The 23,913-nt window shown below is 40.6% G+C and overlaps 1 protein-coding gene across 2 annotated transcripts in view; it reads right to left on the bottom strand.

Annotated features, from left to right (window-relative positions):
• UNC13B (unc-13 homolog B) overlaps positions 1-23,913 on the bottom strand; it is a 215,302-nt gene that overhangs the window by 159,525 nt on the left and 31,864 nt on the right. For both annotated transcript variants that reach the window (XM_066180967.1, XM_066180969.1), the window contains exons 4-7: positions 22,125-22,242; positions 21,052-21,175; positions 13,081-13,151; positions 9,912-9,969 (exon numbers count right to left, since the gene is read on the bottom strand). In XM_066180967.1, coding sequence (XP_066037064.1) covers positions 9,912-9,969; positions 13,081-13,151; positions 21,052-21,175; positions 22,125-22,242 — 371 coding nt within the window. The remainder of the gene's footprint in view (positions 1-9,911; positions 9,970-13,080; positions 13,152-21,051; positions 21,176-22,124; positions 22,243-23,913) is intronic.

Here is a 23,913-nt window from a genome sequence, read left to right as displayed (position 1 = left end):
TACAGAAGTTGTAGCTTACTGAATTTAACAACAGAAGAAAACAGAAGTCCATCAAGTCGAGCATCAGCAATCTACAGCCTGAGATAAGACAAATGCCACTCAGTAGCAAGAGTGACAATGCACCTGTGCCAGGTGTGCTGGCAAGATGGAGATGTATCCAAATGCATCAGAAACCTGCCAGGATCCACCCAACGCTGTTTGCATGACCCTGACCACAGGGCTATCACCACAGGCTTGTTTTTCACAACAACAAAAAACCTAAATACCAGGTTTGACAGAGGCCTGAATGTTACTTCAAGGGGGAAGGAGGAAAAAAAAAAAAAGCACAACCAAGCTGACAAAACAAAAGACATGGCAAAGAAATGAAAAGGGGAGACAACCAGGAGAAAGGGTACGGAAACTGGAGGCAGGGAGAGCAGAGACAGTAGAGAGGGACACAGGAAAATGGACTGAGAAAAGAGCGAGATGTTGACAGAGCTCTGCACTGAGCTTTGATTTGCTGTAACCAAGAGCTCCCATTAAAGACAACTTCCTATTAATGTAGAAGTTGAACAACAGCTTTCATGTATCTCATTCCTGAAAATCTCAAGACGCTAACTCATGAAATAACATGCAATAGCAATCTTTTCACATCCTTCCATCAAAATGTATCTCAGGTGAACAGTAAGTGCCAAAGGAAAGTGAACATTCAAATATTTGCAGCTTGTATTACTATAAGCTCCAGAAAAACTGTGTAGTGGCACAGCGTTACTGCAGACAGGCTACATGCTAGTGAAATGCATGACATTATTCACAAATGAATGCACATGTAAAACCCCAGAGCAACAGAGGAAGAAACACCAGAAGATAACTATAAATTTCCAAAGCTGATATGCAGATCAGGAAAACCACAGAGCCTATCTGTCTTCCAGGTTTCACAAAGATAAAAATCCCAGACTGCCAGCCTCTGCACAAACCATTGTACTCAATCTGCACGGAGGGAATGAGTGACACCTGAAACCAGCGGAGAATGTTCCTAACCACTATTTCCTTGACAGAAAAAGGCCTGAGGGTTGGCACAACACTACTCATCGTTTGTAACTGCAGCAAGGAGACAACCACCAAGGGCTAAGTGAACCCCTCATGGATACAAGGAGGAAGAGAAGTCCTTGGAGAAGTCTTGCCACCTCCCATACATAAAGAAGTCCTCAAACTGACAGTGATGACCTTGAGCCAGCTATTTACCTGTCCACCTCACTGCTACCAAGTTCCTTCTGAACAGCATGAAAATCCTAAAGATTTTCCAAGCCCAAGGCAAACAGCAGTCAATGCCAAGCAGGGCAGGGCGAGGAGAGAAGCAGCTGCCCTTAGACAGCAGCTCCTTACCCTGCACGTTTTCTCACACCGAGAAGCTGGGTTTGGCTGACCAGGGTATGCTACAGCTATAGACTGGGGAAAGCAATGCTGCAGGAGCAAAGAGAAAGAGATGCAATAACAGAGAGTAAGGGATTTTCAGCCAGAAGCTCAAAACTCCGCTTTTGTTTGTTTTTACTAACACCCACTTCACTTTAGTGTCTAACATTTTGGAAAAAAAAAAAAAAAGAATTTATTAAAGATTCTACACATATGCTGCTTCATTTAAGATTCAGGAGCTAACAGTATATATCTCAGTCCTTCAGCATAATCACAGAAGACCTGGGCTGACAGTCCTGATATTTTGAAGGTTAATGAAAACAGAATTTCTTTTTAGCCTTTTCAAGTTGTTTTTCTGCTTCATAAAAGTAATATGCATAATCATGATTTGTGAAGAAAAAAATCCCTTCCAGACCACCTTTGGGAACAAATTTAAACCTGTACAAACTCAAACTAAAACCACAAAGTCCAGACTGATAGAAAATGGAAAGTTGTAACTCCAAAACCATACAGCAACAATGGAATACATGATACAGACAAGTCAGACTAGTCACTCCATGTGTTCTTAAATGCCAACAGTGTCTGTCTTGGTTATCACATTAGTTTGTATTTGTAAGCTTCAGTTTCAAAAAATTAGGTTTCATATAAATCTCCAATTAAGGACTAAGCAATGCCAGCAGTCTGGTGCCTTGGAAGCTAAAACATTTTTGTCATTAACATATTTTATAAAGCACATCTAAGTTCCCACTGTTAGCTGAATATAACATATGCTTGTTCTGTGCTTCAATTATGCAACTATTCAAGGAGGAACTCGTCCTCCCCACTTCACACTGTCAAGCCTGGGTCAGCAGGGACACTTTAAAAAAGCAGAATATTCCAAGTTTTTAATGCCATCTAATTTGACTGCCTGTGTGCCATTTTGTTTCATTTCTGTTTACAAGCCTCTGAGACTGGTTGGGACCTACTATCCCTGCCAGAACACTATCATTTGCTGCTGACCACTGTTCATAGCCATGCTGGAGAATTACTTGATCCTCCTGTTATATCCTATGCTTAGCACAAATGAAAATCATCAAAGTAACTATAAAAGCAAATCAAACTCCAGATAGTATGTTTGGTTCTAATAAAGTACCACTGGCAGAATGTTCTGGTCAGTCCTTTTTGCTGTGTTTAAGAAATCTCCTTTTCCCATGGCTAATACCCTCAACACAGTGTGAACAGATCTCAGATTCCATAAAAATCTACATTCTTCCAGTGTTCAATGTACTTCCCAAAACTAAACAGTTGGTATTGTAGTGAAATAAGCTTCTAAAATAGAAAACATACATTGAATAGTTTTTTAGAAGGAAGTCAAGTTTTAAGTAAGCACAATGCCAAAGAAGGTTTCATAACAAGTACCACCATTTCCAGCTCAGTTTTGAAACACTCCCGACAAGGGATAAGACCTCTGCATAAAAGGAGATAAGAAAGCACAAGAGGCAAATGAGCTAAAGGCATCTGACAGACACAAGGACAGGTACTGGAGTGTGACACTGGCATGCTCTCCTAACTCCCCAGTACACCATATTCAGCTTATGCTGAAATTTTTGAGTATTTTATTTCATGAAACGAAATGGCCCTTCTGGCCGCCTTTACTTTGGCTAAACAAAATCAGATCAAGATATAAGAATTTCAGCAGGGCTTGGATCACCACCAAATCACTGACAGTACCCACTAAGTTATTACAAGCTTGTGCAACTCATCAGTAACCATAGTAAAAAGGCTCAGGCAGAGTGCCATCTAGTTTTATCTTCAATGGAAAATTGTGAAATTTCTACCACTGCACTGACGCCTAATATGGCTGTCTTGTCTTACAAATTTCCAGGCTACGAAGTCACACAGACTATGTGGCTAAGAGATTTTAACACAGTTATGTGGCTAAGAGATTTTAACACAGTTATAGACAAAACATTTATATACCCCTTACTGAGATGCAGTTTTGAACTACAGTTGATCACCTAACATGACATATATGCATAATAACAAAGAGGAATATAATGTTCTACAGCAGCAGAGATAAAAGATTTGGGGCCTTTTTTTCTTCTGATTTTTGATCTTGGACTTTAAGGACAAGCCTCACTGCTGGAGGACACATATTCATGGTTTGTGCATAAAGTTAGGGAATCATTTTTCTATCCGTTTAAAGTCTTTAATTTTTAAAACGTTTCTATTTCACTGTTGTTACAAAATTCAAATTGATTTGCTGCTATTGCTATGATATTAAATGATGACTAATAAAGTTTAAGGTCCTTAAAAAATTGCACTAGGAAAAAAAAGAAACTTTCATGAAGAGCACTAGACAAATTATGAAAGCTAGTGTTTAAATGAACACTTGCTTTGTCTGATTACTACTTATAAAGACACTTGTCAGTATTGGCAGTGTCCAGCATTTCAGTAAGAATTTTAGATTTGGGGTTTATTTAAAAGTAAAAGCTTTATTTCCTTGTCACCACCTTTCAGAATGCAGGCCATACTCCAGGAAAACAACAACTAAAAAACTGTATTTAGAGGATCAGCAGCAAAATCAAAGTCCTAGAGTTCTCCAGAGTTCAGCAGTACATCAAACTTGGTTACTGTATAATCTCTTAATATAGTCAGTATTTTTATTTTTAAATTCCACATGCGAAGTACTCTTCCTTAGACATATCCAGTCCTGAAGTAGCAGCTTTATCCTAAAATTGAAAACAGATATTTTAGAGTAAAATCTTGAACCTGTATTCCTTTCAGCAGACCTGCCAGGCCTTCAGCCAGCCCAGACAGTGAGTGCCACAAAGCCACAAGAAAACAAGTATCCCAGAGGGGATTTATCCTAAACAAAGAGAAACAGGAGCTGGCAGTCACCCAGAAGCAGAGAGGCCAAGGACCTAGCTTTCCCAGCCCATCAGTAAACTACCACAAAGAAACTCATACAATGGTTCCCCTTGTATAGACTAAAGCAGTTTTTCCTTGGCCAAGCACAAATAAACAAACAAACAAACAAACAAACAAAGCCATTCATGTGCGCTGTCTTGAATTACACTGAACAGTCTTTTGAGTTGTAACTGCATTGTAACCAGAAGTTCTACTCTTAATAGTGCACAGCTATACATTGACTGCAGCACGATCTTCAGTGCCACCTACCCTTGAGAAGGGCAAAATAATCATTGACTTCTTCCTTACTCTTCCCAAACTGGTGTGGACAAGAGATGCTGTAGGTGGCTGCTGACCTCTGTTGTTTAAGTGCAGAATCAGGCTGGTACACAGAAAAAAAACCAGCAAGAATCCTGATGTATAGAACACAACTTTACAACAAGGAGAGCAATGTCAGCTGCCAGCATTCTCCAGACAACTATGCTGCCTGACCCTCCACTACCACAGATCATGCACCTCTATGAACAATTAGGAGTGGCATGTTCTGTCCTATTTAAGTGCTTTGATGCTGTCTGGCCTTGAGAGACTGGTAGAGCAGACCACTTTTCTATATACTATAACCAAAGAAGAAACTAAGCAAATTCTCTGCCACTTGCTGCCACAGGGTCAGTTCACCTCACAGCAGGGCTGGATACCCCCAGCCCAGTGGCACATTAATGGCAGCAGAAAATAATGCATCCACACTAGAGCACAAATACAAAACCAGTGTTTGGGGGCGTGCTGGGGAGTAAGGGGCAGGGAAGGCAATCATGTGGCTGTTAAGCAGACAAAACTCCTCATCAGAGCCATGGAAAGCATCATCATCTCAGCATTAGAGTCAGTCTGTTCAGGGGAATGAACAAGCCTTCCCAATGTACCAGTGGAATTGGAGCTCCCAAAAAAAAAAAATCCACGAGCATCAGGAATGAAACCTCTCAAAATCAGCCTTTGTGGTACCTTTGAAACAGCAGTGCATGCATAGGTATTAGAAGAATTTTGAAAAACCAGATTTCTTGAAGTATCAGTGGCAAAGAGAGGTCACCTCAAAAAATTGATTTGGCATCAAATTATATCCATTCCTATAATGTGTATAAAACATCTTGCCAGATATTAAGTAGATAAAAAGCTGCTTTGTATCTAAAACAACTGCAGCATTTTTTCCTGCATGCATGTGCGCACACACATGTTCCAAAGAGCATTAAGAGAAAGATGTAATCTTGTTTCTTTTCTCTCTCATCTTATGGCAGAACAAGCACAGGCTGGTTTCGGTTCTTTCTAGTAAAGCTGTATAAGAGAAGCAATTGCTTCTTTTGTTGCCAGTACCAAACTACATCCAGAGCCAAGCAAAAAAATTATCTTCTTCTGATAAAAAAGAAGCACAACAAAACCCACAGAAAAACACACACACACATGCAGAACAAAAAGAACACACACACACACACACACACACGCGCGCGCAAAAAAAGCCAAACCAAATAAACAAACAAATGAACAAAAAAAACAAACCAACCAACCCAAAAAACAAACAAGAAAGCAAGCAAACAAAAAAAAAGTCAACACCCACCACAGTCCTGATAACCAGGTATTTCACAGAGCAAAGGACTAAAGGAAGTGGAATAAAAACACTGATGCAGAAAAGGGACAATAAAGCATTCTCAGAAAGATTATCAGTCAATGCTAAGAGGACAGACATAACTGGTTGATTCAGTGGCACTTAGGTTATCTTCATTGAGAATCGCACTGAACAAACCTGGTCTCTTCCAGATTGGCAAACTCCCCGATAAATGCTGTAGTGCAGTATTTACAGCAGCTGATATTAACCAAGTCTGCTAGATTGATTCTGCAAAGATGCAGAGTATCTTTCTCATTCCAGTTTGCACTGTAACTGATCCAAATCAGAGATGCATTTAAAATACTCACAGTGTGACTCAGTTGTGGCTTATAATGGACTTCTCTGTGTCCAGAAATAATCTTGAGCATACAAGGAAAACAAATCTGTAAGTCCTCACAATAAATAACTTAGAGCTTATTGACTCAACATCAAAGTAATCACATACTATGTTTTCAATCTGCATAATTTAAAGTGAATTTTCAGACAACAAAACCTTGCTTTCCTTTCAATTTACATTTCATTTCAGGCTGTGGGTAAAAGCCAATATGGAGATGCTGCAGTTTTCTAACAACAACATATCAAAACATTAATAACTATGACTACATGTCATAGAAAGGCAAACAAAACTGAATCCTTGGACACTCTAGTGCTTTGCTCATTGCTCACTGAAAGTTAAATCAATTGGAAGCATGTGATCTTTCTGGAGCAGGAGGAATATATAGAGAAGCACAGCAGCTGGGAGTTAAAAATGAAATGGTTAAGTATAATGAAGGAAAGAGGCAGGAAGTGCCAAAATCAGCAGGGCTTAGAAAAGACTGTATAAGCAACAGGACCACCTGCCTAATTTAGGAATAGGTAGGAAGTCCAAATCCCACATCACCTCAGAAATTATGGGTCAGAGTCTTTTGAGAACAAAACAGCATTTGAGACTGTGAAAGAGGGTTGAAAGCTCAATAATCTCTGGAAAAATCAGAGCTCCCAGAGTGGGCCAAGATTTCCCAGGGCACCGTGCCAAGGCAGAAGCCCATACATGCCCAGGGATGAAAAACCACCCTCAGATCAGAGGCTGGCTTTCAGACATGATCACCTCTCTTCTTTCACATCCTGCTCCATCATCCTTCTCCCCTGTCTACTCAGGGGAGATAAAAGAATAAATTGCATCCCTGCAGGAAATGGGAAACCACCACAAGAAAAGCTGGTTTGGAAAAGGTAAAAAGATGTGTGGAAAGTACAGATGCAGAAGACGGCAGAAGTGTGATCTAATTTTAACATGCATGGGCATGTATTTTCCTAATTAATGAACTCAATCTTGCCTGCTGGAGCGGGATTTTCTCTAGCTGGAACACGGATGTCAAAATGATCTTCTGAGAGCTGCCAGAATGGCTAAGCAGGACACCAGTGGCACATGCAGTTATGTACAATTTTTTTTTTAAGTGCAAGCTATATGAAATGTTTTGCAGAACTTTTGCTCTATAGTGCAGTAGGTTTTAACATAATTTTGTATTTTTTGAAGGATTGGGAAAACATTCTCATGGAGTAAAACCTACTCACATTGAGCATGTTTTTTTCCTCCTTCTAAATAAATACTTAGTCTTTTGTCCAGCAGACTGTGTCCTACTCCCCACAGTGACCATACCTCATCTGGAACATATACATGATGAAATTGAAAAATGATGTGATGGAAAATTGGATGAGTCTTAAAAGTGCTCTTGAGGATATTTTAATTATACCTAAAAATATACCTATCAATTATTTACCCACATGATAAGTAAGAATATTCCATATTGAACACATTTTAGTGTGGTGAAGGACACCCACCCTGCTCTTGTGTAAAAAGGGCTGAGCTCCTGTGTCACATACAAAGGTCAGGTCAGCTTTCAACAGAGATACAATCTGTGCATGTTCTATGTTAAACTCTTGTGTCTCAAAGGACTGTGCTGTATTGAGGCAAGCTGACAACTCTTATGCACAAGTTGATGCAGGCAGAGTTCATTTTTCAAAAGTACCTCTATATTAAATGCCTATTTTGTATTTTTTCCATGTGAATAGATATTCATAGACATCAGATACTTGTAGGCAGTAAACAAGCCAAAGTACATGCAGTGCCATCAGCTTTATTGAAAATTCTTAAATACATTAACAACAGACTGCTATGAAATGTTTAACATCCATTCTGATAAGTGTTTTAATCCCATGAATGATTATATTAATTTTTATGTGACATTAATTGTTCAAACCACAAGGCCTTCAACTGAATATTGCAAAAGATCACTTTCCAGCAAGATGCAGGCTGTTAACAGGCAGCACGACAAGGGTGGCTGTAGTGCTGCTTTTCATTGTGTCTGTCTCCAAGGGCCCAGTTGGTTCTCCAGGGGAGAAACCAGCTACAGGGGGATGTAAAGGCACCCTGCTGTGGGAACAGGTGCAGCTATTTTCCCCACACAGAAGCATTCCCTCTAATTTACCCATACATGTCAATACTTAGGAGATTCAATCAAACTAGCCTCCCTCAAACAAAAGCAAAGCCCAGGGCACAGAGCCAGGAAAATAATTTCAGCAAATAACACATTCATTTCTTGGATACTTCATACAGCAGACAGTTTTTCTTTGACTTTTTGACATTGCAGTTTCTGCATACTATGTTAATAAGATTTAATCAAATATTATTTTCTCCTAAAATGTTTCTTACTTATAGGTCTAACAAATCAACTGTACCCTTTTGACCATTTAAAAACAAAGCAAAACACACAAAATAACCCCCCAAAAAGAGAACAGCAGAACAACAACAGCAACAACAAAAAGCAAACAAACAAACAACCCCCCCACAAAAAACCCCACCAAACAAAACCCCCCTGCTTTATTCTTTATAGACACTCTTTTTTCTTTCTTTCTTTTTTCTTTCTTTTTTCCCTCCAAAAAAGGGAGGACCTATTCAGTGTTAACTAGAATTAACTAGAATGAAAGTATTACCGAAATACTTTGATATGGGGCTGTATGTGTTCCAGCTACACAGCACAATCACATTTCCTAGGCAATTGGCTAATGTCTAGAGTTGGTTGAAGATACTTTTAAGATAACAAAACAATAGCACACAGAGAAATTAATTCTACCCAAAAAAGGTAAACAGTAACTAGCATTTCCAAATGTTACCACTTTTGAAGAGATCTTATTATCAGCCTAATGGATAAACAGCCTTAGCTGATGCACATCATAAAGGATTTGGAGGATAAAAGGTTTGTTTAAATTATGAGACTCGAGTTTTATTAATGTTGTTGCCAAAAGTAGATAACACATTCACAAGAGACAACACTGAGCTTTCATCTATTGTATGTTAAAAGCAGTGTTTCATAAATCTAATTTTGCAGATCATCAGATACAGTAAGTGCTGTTATTTTTCCATCCATGTTTTTAGAAGTATAAAAAATGCAAGACAAGATAAGCCAAAATTAGTAAAAAATATTTTTCCATCCATCAACGCAGCATTGAAAAGTAATATTGAAGAAATTAGACATCAAGTACACAAACCTCTGGTGCATTTTAAAAGGCTACCAGTAGTACTTGTCTCCATCTATTTTCTCCCTCTTAAAATTTAACTAAACAATAATATAAAATTATATTTAACACAGGAAGTTTTAGCAGAATATAGCCTAATATAGTCACATGAAAAAACACAGCATTTTCTTACTGGTATTAACATTACAAGGCTTGACAATCTTGGTGACTTTGAACACGTTTTCTGTTACTATTGCACACAAGGACAACAGCAAGTACAAGACTCAATGCATGATTTCACTTCCTGGCATCAGAATCTGCAGAGCAGTATTTTGAGGAGCACAGCTTTTCATAACTGCACAGAAATTTAAGTACTTCTAATAAGAAAATGTTGTTCAGATGTACCATCACTTGACATCTAACCACAAAAGGAAATCAAGTACATTGAAAGAGGAAAAAATATTGAGAAGAAATAAGTCTAACTTACAACACTGGGAGGCAGCACTGGGCAAAGGTTTCTTCTGGACTTCCTCCTGAAAGGAATACTAAAGGAGGGAAAAAATAGGAAGGAACATAGACAAGTAAGCAAATGCTAACTTTATGACGGCATGCCACACATAAGAGAAAATATCCCTGGTATTACCAAAGCACAATATCTATAACATAGTATCTGTAATATATTCTCCATTATATCTGCATTTAAACACACTCCCAGAAGTGTCCTCTTTTTTCATGCCAAAATCATGTTACAAAGTGCACTTCTGTTTAAGGTGAAGTCTGCTTTAGAACAAGCACAGGCCCTATCACCAATTCTAAGACCTCCAATTAGACATTGAAAAGACCCGATTCTCCACACCACAATGTCAGTCTGACAGGGAACTCCAAACAGGGAACGAGCCTGTTTACATTTAGACACTCCAGTACAGCTTCAACAGTTCAAAACTCCTGTGGGCTCACAGCAACTCTGGAGTAGGAGATGGCAACAGTAAGGTAATTCAAGTGCCTGGCAAGGCAAGAACACAGTATTTGCCCAGCCAACACTTGCAAACTCTGCTGTGATCCACTTTACATCCAAAGCGAAGAATTTTTCATCTAATTTAATACTACATTAGAGAACATTGAGGTATTTTAATTAGCCATCTTTGACGTTTTACAAAGCTGTTTGTTACAGCATCAAAGTGTTCCCTAGGGGAATGCCAATGGTTTTATTTTGTTATTCTCTTCTATCTTGTATTACACAGAGATATGAGAAAATTAGGACAATTGACCGAAATAATGAGAACAGTCTTTGCTAGGAAAAAAGACCTGACAACAAAGGAAGTGGCAAACTTAGCAAGCTGGTGCTGCAGCCTATGCAAAACACAGCCACCAGACAGTTTCTCCTTGGATTTGGTAGGGATTAATGACCAGTTCTGTGCATGGAAGGCGACAAACCGCAGACTTCCGCTGCAGTTATCTTCTGATCTGTGCTACTTAAAATGCACAAGGGATCCTGAAAGGTGGTTAGTCTTATCATCAGCAAACTGCCAACCCACTGAGTTAATCAGGACTGTGAAAACAAGAACTGCCAGATCTCACAGCACTGACTGGTTGACAAAGTGGTGAAAGGAAGTCTGCTGATGAGCAATCTCAGCAACACAGGACAGCAGTGGGTTCTGAATTATTATCCTCAGAGATCCCAGAGTGTCAGCAGTTTGTTCTTTTTAAGGCATCAGCCCTACAGCTATCAGGAGACCCAAAATGAAAATGGAATATTAAGTTTTTGTAGGAAGAGAAGCTGGAAAGCATTTCTATGACACCATATGAACTCCAAATGAACCTGCTTCTTCAATACTCCTGTGCAGCTTTAGTCTGTTCATTCATCATCTCAAACCGAGATAGCTGAACTTAAAACAAAGGTACAAAGTTGTCTTGTGCTAAAAAACACTGCGCAGACCAGGATTCTGCAGCCCAAAAGCTGAGGTCTGTAAAGCTGAGCGGCAGGGACTGGATGCATGAGGATTAGCCATTTAATTTCGTCAAACAAACCTGCCTCCAGCTGGTTTCTCAAACACTGTGTTTGTTTGCTCAGAGCAATTAAGAAATTTCTTCCTTCAATGCACAGTTAAGGTGCTGAATTCCTTTGCAAAAACGTAACTGACCTGGGTGCATTTAAAGGGCAACTGGCATCCACAAAAGAGAAATCCATTGAGTGCTGTTCAACACAAGGATACTGCCTCTGACTCTGGAAGTTCCTGAGCTACAAGTCCCTGCCAATTAGGGGAATGTGCAACGAAGATCTCATTCTCATTCTGGGTGGCTGGCAAATGTAGAGAACTTCAGGAGAACCACCTCAGGCCAGCCCCTGCACAGGTTTGTTTTTTTTCTTCCTGGTCACAGGTAACATCCATAAGTCTGAGATCATTAGGTAACAAATATGGAGACAGTACTTTGTTAGTGGTATTTGATAAGAGCCTGCAGTTAGCAAGCATGTGCACGGCACTGCAGGGAAGGGGGAGACTCAGAAAGCTCAGGATTTCTTTCAGCAAGTACCAGTTCAGTGAAGCACTAGAGGGCACCTGTGCTTCGCTGAAGTACCTGAACTGCTGCTCCAGCCCACGGGAGCGGGGAGGCACCACAGCAGCATCACTGACAGGACAAGTCACAGACTGAGCTTTCCATCAGTTCTTAGAGGCTCTCAAACTTCTAGGAAGGCTGGAGAGGCTGCCCTAAATTCTTTAAGTTTTTATCCACCTGAGTATTGCTCTTTCCTCAGTCAAAAATAAAATGCACCTTATTTTCCTTCACCTGCACAGTAAACCAAATCATTCATATAAGGAACAGCAAAGGGATAGATGAAGGATCCAAGAACAAAAATTTCCTGAAGTAATTGCATTGGCAGAGTATTTTGCAAGTTATCTAGCTATGGAAACTCTTGCTATGGAAAGAGAAGTGTCAAAGAGGTTTCACCTGCACTATGTTCTTACTCGATGTTCACATCAACACATGAGTATTGGGGTTTTCTAAATACTTCATTTCTGGTACAGGCATTAACATGTTAAATCTTATTCTGCAAACAGTATGAACTGTAAACAAAATTTTAGTCATGCAATAGTCTCTCTTAGAAATAAAAAAGTAACCTCTATTTTATAGCTGCTTAGCTAAGCACACACTACAGCCAGGAAACCAAAGCCATAGCTACCACATATTCTAATATAAGATTCATATAAATTGAGCCATTAACAACTGCACAAGGACAAAAGCCAACACCTTCAACAGTCCTCAATTCAAATAAAGATTCAGTATCTTGCACTGTCTTCTTCAAAGAAACAGTCAACTGCAAAAAAAAGTCCTTTTTTACTTGATTTCACAGAAAGAACCTACCACAGCCTGTCAAAAATGGTTTCACTCTGCTCAGGTAAAGCGCAGTGTTGCCTTTCCTTTGAACATATTCACACCAACAAAACATTATTCAAGTACTTCCAGCACGCAGAAAAATATTCCTCTCCTTAACACTAAACAGTACACTTAAAAAAAGAGTTCTGTAGGCAGTTCATGGAAGACTTCTAAATGATCAACATTTAGCAGTTACCCTAATCATAGGGATCTATTACAAAGAATAAAAACTAGTTATAAGACATTCAGGACTACATTATTCTTTCAATGTAAATACTTACCTCATCATCTCCCAGAGAATTTATTTGTTCTAATTTTCTTGTCCAGTATCTGGCCTCTTCTTCAGGAATATCTAAGTCAAAAGAGTAAATCACACTACCTTATTAACCAAGTAACTTTGCATTCATTACCATTAGTATTAAAGACTATACACAAAAACCCCACATATGATTTTGAAGAAATAGGCCTGTCTTATGTTAGCACTCAGATGGAAAATAAACATTGTAAATAGTAGCACAGTTCAAGGGCTTACACTGCTTTCTTGTTTAAAGCTAATTAACCAAATGCACACTTACAGAAAGGTAGGAAAGAGAAAGACAGACTAATTCACATTTAATTAAAGTATTAGTTTGATGAAGAGCCATTTCACAACAGTATTTTAATACACTTGCTTATACACTTTAATACATAACAAGAACCTCATTCTGGAGGCTTTTTATAACCCCAGCAGAACAAAGGCTGCCCTTGAAGAGCACACCTTATGCACACCAATACCACACCTCCTGGTGTAACACAAATTAGGTGCCAAAAAATAAATGGTCTCTTATTTCTTCACCAGCAATAAGCCAAATATTTTGAGGCAATAAACACTGTTACAGGCAGCCATATTCACATGAGAGCACATTCACCCTTTTATGCCCCACTGCAGCTTCATTGTGAAATGAATCTCAACATTTTTATCATCCAGAAGAGCTACCAAGGTGACAGCAAGTAGCAAGCATTATCGCTTTTATTGTGGTAACTATTTTCTATTTCACACTTTGAAATAATGGAACCATTTGTCCTAATGGAACACTGACTTCCACTGGTCAAAATTTTGCCTTTCAAAGGACATGCTCAGAGATGCAGATAACCTGCTGTGAAAAGCATAACACAAAATTATTTAGGGATGGAGTGGTGTGAAAACACCAGAAAAAGAAAAAAAAGGATTTGGATTTGTTTTGTTTGGGTTTTTTCCTGGCCACTCAGCATCCCTGAATGTAGCAACTTTTGAAATCTGGCTATTTATGGACTGAAACTGCACCACTGCAGAAACTTCAAAGCTCACAGAGGAAGGAAATGGAGGGAGTGCTCGAGCTAAAAACACCACCAGCCCTGCAAGCTGACAGGAAGATTGTGCTGTTCCAGTTCAGCTGTTTTTCCCATCCCCTGTAATTCTTTACACTTTCAGGTGGCCTCAAAAGGAGCCAAGTAGTCTGTTTCCCTGCAATGAACTGTACTCAACATATCACAGTGGTGGCCATGAAGTTACACACTGGCAAAAATGGGAAAATCAGGACATGGTGGCCTCCTGATGAAAAGGTGATTCTAAAAGTTACTTTCACTCTCATTCCTCACAAAGAAAAAGAACAAGATTTATTGGCAGGTGAGCACTCCATTGGAACCCACAATGCTTTCAGAAAGGACCAAGAACTGCTGTCTTCTCGTACATTTTAGAGAATGTCTGCTCTACATGTGTCCTCTCTCAGCCACACAAACCATCATTTTATGAAGGCAACAAGCCCAAAACACTGCAGGTAACAGAACACAAATCACTGTTAACAGGTACATGCCAGATTTAGTGGAATTTCAAGTTTCAGCAGTAGATATTTCCTTGGACTATGAACTCGTGTCCACATCTTTGTAACAGAAACACCACTGAATTTTTATGCAGCTAGCCTCACCCGCACAAGGTGCTAAAATACTCCCCACTTGATAAAGTTTTACGGAAGCTTAGTATTTGACTCCAAAAAACCTGCACCGAGTAGAAAAAAAGACAACCCATTTTCTCCTTGCTTGCAGGGAGACCAAAGTAATTTATTTCAACCAAAAAACACAAAGCCAGCTGCTCTTTCTGATGTACAGTACATTACTTCATTGTTAAAACCTTTCAGAAAACAAGGTAAGAAAAAACATGAGAGACTCTTCCACAACTATAAGACTGGTAGAAACACATATGTGTTCTTGATCATCAGGGCTGTGGATCACAGCTGCACAGATTTATTAGACAGTCTCTGCGCAAATTAGGGCTGGCATTCAAAGCAAATTTGATCAGATAGAACTGATCTAGAAAGAATGCATCAGTGAACTGAATGGCGATCAGCATACAACCTGATGAGGTTTAGGAGGACAAACTCCAACAATGGCATGAAACAATCCAAAAATTACAGTAAAGCCCAATTGTCTTGGAAAGACAATTCTCTAAGAGGTGAAAAAACCCCCATGAATGAGAACTAAAAGTCCAACTCAAATCTGGAGCCTGAAATCAAGACTAAAGAAACTGAGGACAGGTGAACCATCAGCACTGCAGAAATAGAGGATGTCTCAGGGTAGGTCTCAATGCTTTCCCATACACCATGGTGGTGTAGTGGCATGCTCAGGCATCAAGGAGCAGCACTTGAATTAACTGCTCCTATCTCACAGCCCAGATGCCCATTTCATAAACAGCTGGCAGATTCTTACTGCAATATTGCTGATTCTACTGAAACAGCTTCTTAGGCTAGTCAGAGATAAAAATCAGCTACTGTCCAGATAACAGCTGTAAGGACATCTTTCTGATCTCGGAGAAACTCTTGTCAACAATACTAATACCAGTAAAATGACTGTACAGCAAACTTTAAATTTGAAGCAACTGGGCTGTGATTGTGAGTCAAGTTACCTGCTCAAAACAAATCCCAATGAGATATAATTTTTGATTTTTTGAGGAAGCTTCTGTTGTGTCTTGCCTCAGTCAGCAGTTCTGTTGGAGCTGTTTCTCTGGAATGCAGAGAGTGGAAATCACTAGCACAGAGATCAGAGACTGCTTGCAAGGCCACATCCACTGGCCAGCTCCTGCACCACTGCTCAGCTTTTGACTACAGTGGAAATCACTCCACTACATTAACTTCTGCTTAAAAGATAAAAAAAAATGAACTAGTCCAGAGAGAGACCACCTGATGCCATCTCAGGATGGCATCATGCTTGGTGAACACAAGGAGCAAGACCGTATGTCAGTGAAACTAAATTACTGATAAACAACAGAGAGAAGATGGGCAAGTAGATTCAGGAGCTTTTGGTGCTTATTAATTTGAAACCAACATAGAAACACTGCAAACTTTACTGTCCCTGCTCTTACTGACATTCTCAGCTGGAAGCTGAACCCCATTTTCTCTGAGCTTCTGGTTTTGTGGGCCTGAATCTGCGGAGTCCATAAGCAGGCACAGACACGGCAATGGCTGGGGTGGGGGATGAGCAACTCCCACATGATCACTCAGGATTGAAGGCTCCAAGTTGAGCTGATGTGGGACTCCTGGGCACATGAGCAGGGGTATGGGTGGAGGTCCCAGGTGAGGGTGCTCAGAGCAAGTAAGTGCCCTAACACTTGGAATAGGCACACAGCAGTACAGTTACTTGTCAGTGAGAAAGGAAACAGAAGGAGATTTTAGTGGATGCAAACAGAACACTTCACCAAGTTAAACCCCTCAGGAAGCGAAACATGACAGCATTCCTGCTTAGACATCTCTAGCTTGGCAACAACCAGGCACTTCAGCCCTAAAGTTTTTCTTCTCCTCAGGTTTGCTGGGCCTTGCCCTGAACCTTGCACACCACTTTGTTCCTTCTGAGTTTTTCCAAGGTAGCAAGTTCTGGGCTGGGGAAAAACCCAGCTCGGCAGGAGTGGGAGCAAGTGCTGAAAGCAAAAGTGATACCCTCTCTCTCTCCACTTTCCTACAAGTGTTCACCTGGCTTCCCCTCTTCCCTGCCCAAATTCCTTCCCTTTTCCAATGCATGGGAATCTTCGTAAGTTCTTACTGAAATGACTTTGCTGAGCTGAGCTTTCTGTTTGGATCCCAAGACACTAAAATAACAAAACACACTTAGCCCATCTCATGGTTAGATGCAGATCAGCATGCTCCTACCCTGGGAGTGTTGAGAACACTAAAAGCATTTTCACTCCAATTATGAACTAGAAACTGCTTGGCACAGAACCAAACTGCTATAGCTTGGGAGCCAAAAGCATTTTTGAGTACTGCATCCTGTGAGGTATTTGCACAGTCACTGCACTTCTAAAAAAGGGGGACAGAGTAGAACTGCTATTAAGAAGAACAATTTTACACTTGAAAAGCAGCATCCTGAGAAGTCTGTGCCAACACACACTCACTGCACCAAAACAGTAATAGCAAGATTGTCTTCTCCCTACCAGAAAATTTTCTAAAACAACCAAGGAAAGCTGTATCCCTTCCCTTTCATTCTATTTCCAAAGAGGAAAGAGATATGACCAGAGCAGAAAGTGGCTCCAGCCTGTCTTGGCTAACAACCGCTTCCTGCCATGAAGAAGGCAGTTTATTGCCATTTTTAATGGACTACCAAGCTTCTCACCCTACAGGTTAATATAAGGCCTCATATTTCCCATCCTCACTCTTTGTTACATTTTTGTAGCAGAGGATTTGCAGTTGTTCTGTTTCTGTGAGACTGAATATTCAAGAACGTGGGGCTGACAGAGAGTATCATATGACAGCCTGGTCCCCAGCACTGCAGTCCATCATGTAGAGATATGCAACACAGAAAGGCCCACAGAGATGCCCTCTCCTGTACAGCATGTGCTGATGTCACACAAACTGACCACAAGGCAACAGCTGCATCTGGAACATGCAATGGACACACAGTGGACATATGAAGGCCACCTTCAGTGTTCTTTGTCCCATTACAAATCTGGCCATTGACAAAGTATAACTCCTGCATGACCTCAAAAAAGCTTTTCTTCTATTACCAGAAAGCAGAGACTAAACTCCCACCAGCCTTTGTCAGGAGATGACTGCTTCCCAAGTTGCTTCCCAAATCCAAGCCTGGTAAATACTTGAAAACAGCATGATATGAAAAAAAAAATTTTAAAAAATCTCTAAGTTGCTTTCATCACATACTACCACTATCAGCATCAGGACATTTCGCACTTGTTTCAGCTTTGGCAGCTGCCAGTCTCCAGAGTACGAGCAGAAGAGATACCAGTAAGGAAGAATCTTGAATGTATCAAGAGGAAGCAGAAACAACAAACTAATCCAGGATAAATATAGTGCAAACAACAAACCGGTTTCTAAACCTCTTTGCATACACAATCGTGTTTTACATCAAGGACTTCAGCTTTTCCGGTTTTCAAACTCATTTACTCTCTTTTACAAACCCTTAAAACCTCTCAAGCTCCACCTAAATACAATTAAATACTTTCAATACATTGAATAACCTTGGGTACTGCACCTTTGTGCATCTAAATGAGACAGCAGCCAGAAGTGATAGAAAAAGCACAGAAGCACAGCCAAGGTGGAGAACACACAGGGTTTTTTAAAGCTGCTATCCCAGGCAGCAGTGTTTTACCCAATTTGAAAAGCAGCACAAGCTGTACATGAGCCCACACATCACTCTGGTTCTTATGCATTTACAATAGCTAGGAGATCTTCACCTGGGAAACAAAACATGATATACAATGTTCCTAAGTGTCACTCCAAACCTGCTGTTATTAAAATCTTGCCTCTACGGCCCAGCTGCTGACTTAAGAACTTCCACAGCACATCAGTGATCCATTTAATTCCCTGCATAGGGATAAAGCAGCACTTCCCAACTCATATGACAAAGAATCTTAATGTGTAGTACACTAAGAATCCGTATTGCTGCCATCCAGCTAAAGGGAAACTGACCGGCAAATCCATTGGGAGAGATGCAGAGGCAGTGCTGTGAGCTCCATGCACTCCTCCAAGTCCCACTGTACCTGGGAAAGGAGACAGAGCCTAATCCATGGTGCAGAGTCCTTCTCCGTCCCAAAGGTGATGGCAGAAGACAGTCACGGTGTGAGGGGAAGCCCCACTAGAGTGCGTGACATGGGTAGATGCCACTTTCTAGAGGAGTATGACAAACCCTTAGTGCCTCCTGCTTTTCAACCTGCTTCTGACCTTGCCATGGCACCTCAGACTAGAAATGGAGATGAAAGCAAAAACTGCAGCACTCTTCTAGGGAAGAGCAGCCTTTGAAGAGCTAACTCACGCACCCATTTTTTCCTAGACATTATGAAATCCTGGACAGGCAGACAACTTTCCACACCCCAGGACAAAAAGCATTCAACACAACAATGAGGAATCCCTGTTATTTCAGTATTTGGCATGGTAAGCAAAGAAATAAGTAGTAGATGTGCTTTAAATCATCAGTTGTGTCAAAAACATAAGAATCACAAATTTTTTTAACTTATTTACTGCTCTGCATGAAATTCTACTCCTCCAAATGCAAAAATTTAAAATAGTATAAACCACCCCAAAAGAAACAAAGAAAAACTCTTCTGAGTATAGTACTAGGAAGAAAACACATTATTATCTGATACTTTGATTTTTAAAATTCAGATGTTCTAACACATCAACATGGAGTCTGTTTTCTTAAACTTAAAAAAAAATACTTCAAAATGCAATGCAGTCCATAACATGAATGGCAGAAGAAAGTAAATTCTCTTTTGGACACTCCCAATACAAAGTGAGACATCAGAACTTCATTTTCTTTTAAAGCAGCGACAGTTTACAAGCAAGTGTGTCATAATGAATTCAGATGAGAAGGTGGCTACAAGCCTTGCCTTCAGCACTGTGTGCTTGTTCTGCCCTTCCCAGAAGCCTCAACACTTGTACCAAAAACCAAGACATATGGTAAAGTGAAACAGGCTTGTTCCTCCTCTTGCATAAAAAGTAACTTCAGTAATAAACTTCCCACAGACAGAAGCAGTGGAACACCAGGATATTTCCATGGGGAATAGGGATGGCCCCTTGACCAACATCAGACAGCTGTCAGGACAGCTGAGGTGTCAGGTACCTCTTCCCCTTTGCACACTGGACTGTAGTCAAAGAGCAGTGCCACTGCATCTACAGAACTGCCACCACATCTACATCTACTGTGCTCTCCCACTACAACCATTCAGGGCACTGTGCACTCACATCAGTGCACCCACAGCACAAAACACAATTTGTATTGACTGCCCAGATGCAGGGCCAAGGCCTGCATCCTCCCCTGCAGCAGGAAGCAGAGTATGAGACCCACAGATGTCCTAACTTCTTCCCACAACAGACAGACAATCCCGACAGGTGGTGACTAAACACCAGTGCCTGCACAAAAGCTCTACCCCTGCTTAGAGTACGATACAAATTGCTCACATTGGCTAGGGCTTTGTAGCAAAAAGGATGCAACAGGGAGAGGGGGAGGGATGAGCCTTGCAACGACAGAATATTTTGAAACACTTCAATGCTCAGTGCATGAAAAAAAATAGCACAAACCCCAAAAACATCACCTCTGTTCTTGATACCAAGCATTAGGCAAGAGCTGGAAAGAGAAGTTACATAGGCCTAGGATGCATTCTGGCTGAGGCCTTACTTTTGGGGTTTATTTGGTTTGGTGTTTGTTTTTGTTTGCTTAAGTAAAATAAAATTTAAAAATTACAACTTTATGTCAGTTCAGTTTAATCCAATTAGCTGCTTTTCCATATTCCGTACTTTTTAACCACAAGTAATTTCCAGAAAGGCAGTTCTTACAACATTAAGTTATTTATATACTCTGCTAATGATAATGTTCTGGACCACTAAGCATTAATGTTTCACTAACTGAACTGCACAAATCGCAGAGGGCTACGTGCATTCACCACAGAACAGCTCTAACAACACCTAATGACCTCTTCTAGAGCCAAATTTCTCTAGATTCAAAGAAGCAAATGCTCCCCGCTCAGGAAAAGAATGCATGACTACACAATTCTGAAACACTATTAGAAGAAAAAAATGCTACCAGTCTAAATATGCCAGCACCCAGGGATTTCAAATATTTCATAATTATTCAGATCTTGTTAGAAAGAAGCCAAACAAAAAATGAATACCAGCCACATGACCTCCACTGAACAACACTGACTGAACTGTGAATGAGCACAACTTGATTATAAAACTAAGTTGTTCCCACTTTCTCTCTCTACTGTCAGCACCTTGGGTAAGTTATGAAAATGCACTCACCAAAAGGTAATTCAAATCTTGTGTCCAGCAAAATTTTATGAGGGGTTGGGTTTTTGGTTCCACAGATTTCATCATGTTTCATTACAACTTCTGCCTCCAGCGTAGACCACACCCCAGGACCTTCCTGCGAAACAAAGGCCTTAAGTGAACGAACATTCAGGTCTGAAGAACTTCATGTACCAACTATCACACTTTTGCTAAAACAGACCAAAAAGAGCTTTAGGGCGTTATCAACCCTGTTTCACATTAAATTACATCCATTTAGCATGCACTGGCTTTTTCTTCCAAACTGGATTTCTTCCAAATCTCAGAGGCATCTACCAGGGCAAGCAGCAAAAACAAGTGCTACCTTCTCAGTGGAATTGCAAAGGTAAACCCTCAAAGGCGGGACTGAGGAGTGTTTGGACAGTGAGAGGAACTGAGCACCAGCCAGACCTCATGGCCACACTGCAGGGCATCCCCACTCTTTTCCTTTTATGGAAAATACAATCTATCTCTCCCTGCCCAAATCCAAAAATCTTCTAAGTAAATACCCTAAAATTTGTGTTAAAAATGCTTAGATGCAACAACTGCCAAACTCAGTAGTTACGGCAGTTACAAACATTGACACATCCAACTTCCTACTTTTGTCCATATATATTAGCACAAGCTACATGCTAACGCAACTGACACTAACCAGAAGCCCTAAGAAGATATTGCAGATATGCTCTGGGCCTACCTTATCACCTGTACAAGACAGAGATCTTTAGCAGTAAGTCATAGGAATTTGACAATCAGACTTAGCAGTAAATCCTTAAGACTTCAGACATTTGTCTGTGTTCCTTAACAGATTAGGCCCCAGCTCTTCAGTCCACACAAGTGAAATGAGACCAAAGAGCCCTATGTAACCTCAGCTGTGATCTCACTACAAAATCAAAATCAATGTGATGAGACAGCGCTCTCTGTTCACTCAGCCTTCCTGACTTTGCAAGTGGAAGTTTTGCTTAGGAGCTCAGTCTGGGCTGCACCAGGTCAGATCTGTAATGTATTAATTATCAACACTGGAGCAAATAAAGGTTCTCTGTCAGCTTAACCTCATCAGATTGGTGAATGGCCTTCAGAGCAATCCACACGGTCCCAACCAGGGTGTCCCAAATCAGTCCTTTGTTCCATACTTCCACAATTAGGCCCAGGTCCAGCCGACTGATCTCACTGCAAAAAAAAGTAAAGGCAGCACAGATGAGAAAAAAGCAGAATACAATCTAATTTTTTTTCATGTTCTGCATTACCACCATGACTATACCAGTGAACTATTTCCACAGAGCTGTGTCAAGCTACAGAGAGCTCCTGGAACTGTGTGGCTGAGGCAGCTCATACTCTCGGGGAACACCAGTTTCTAGTAACTCACAGTTTAATACTAATTACACAAAGAGTGCAAACTAAAACCCTGAACTATGTCATGCAAGAACTGCCAGTAGGGAACTCATCTCTGCAGCTATGTACACAGGAGGAGGAAGTGTACCTTGGACCAAAACCTAGAGATGAGCTGCTCTTTGTCATCAGGCACCCCATTTCTAACAAACTGAGTGTCACCCTTGGCAGCACAGCAACACAAGTGTACTCTGGCAGGTGCAAACATGCCGATACTTACCTGTGAGTGGAGCTACTCCTAGCCAGAAGTAGGAGTCAACAGTCCCAAATCCAGCATAGCTGCATCAGTAGCACTACATATTGCTCATGGCTGTGTGGCACCACTTCTGCTCCAGCACCAGCTAGTTTCACAGGGCCATTGAGTGACAGGTTCTTGGAAATACTGATCTGAAGGTTTTCACAAACATCTTTCCTCTCATTAACAAAAGAACACATCTCAAATTTGCTTCTTCTCAATGTTTTACAGCATTTATGCCTCACTGCATGCTGGTTTATAACTATGCCTATTTACATGCCTACTTCAGAGCAGCCTAACACTACACAGCAGACACTGGTAAAAAACAGTGAAGTAGGGAAGAATCCTGAGCTGTCCGTTGATATCACAGCTGTCTCACACTTATCCTGAAGAAAAGCTATAACCCGTAATTTTTTGAGCTCAGGGCTTCCCTTTATTGCGCTTGTTAATCCCCAAAAGTAGGTGTCTTGGACAGTCAGTGCCGCTGCCCTCTGCCCAAATATATCCATGTTACAGCTATCAAGGAAATTTAAAAGCATGTTACTGTCTTATTTCTATAAACTGCCTTTGTGGCCAAAATAAGAAAGAATTGCTGCAAATCCAAGCATACACTTGAACTTTGCCTCCTTCTTGCAACTAAAAGAGAACATCTTATCTACAAGGTTCAAGACAAACCCTACAGTTACAGTAAAGTATATAAATGTCTGTATTAAATCAAAGTGCTTCCATTCTTGTTTGAGACACAAGAATTGAGGTTAGGAGCATACAGTACTTGAGTGGCTCAGCCTGCAACAGTTCAAAATCAAGCGACTACAAAGCCTTCTATGAGTTTACTGCTAGCATCCTGTAATCGAGTCTCCAGCATCCTCCGCTCTGATAGGGTTACTCAGTATGGCCAGCAGCTGTACCAGCACTGCTCTACCTTCAGCCTGCTTGATATTCGTCTGATTGCAGGCTTATGATGACTGGCTGACTGCTGGATGGAAGAGTGTGAGGCCAGAAAGGAAAGGAAAAAATACTCTTGTTTTCAGTCACAATGTATAACCACATACTTTGCTTCAACATACACTGTGAGACGAGGACACTGGTAATGATACACCCAATGAGCTCCTCTAAAGATCTCCAAAGGACAGGTCATCAGGTAAGAATAAAAAATAGAAAGAATTTCTGTACAGTGGCTTTGATTGCCTTTGTGTCTCTTTCTCCACCTTCTGGTT

The sequence above is a fragment of the Chamaea fasciata genome, unplaced genomic scaffold (assembly GCF_029207755.1).
Source record: "Chamaea fasciata isolate MVZ Bird 193981 ecotype frontalis unplaced genomic scaffold, bChaFas1.0.hap1 SCAF_4, whole genome shotgun sequence".
NCBI classification, from domain to species: Eukaryota; Metazoa; Chordata; class Aves; order Passeriformes; family Sylviidae; genus Chamaea; species Chamaea fasciata.
This window is presented reverse-complemented; position numbering and strand designations above follow the sequence as displayed.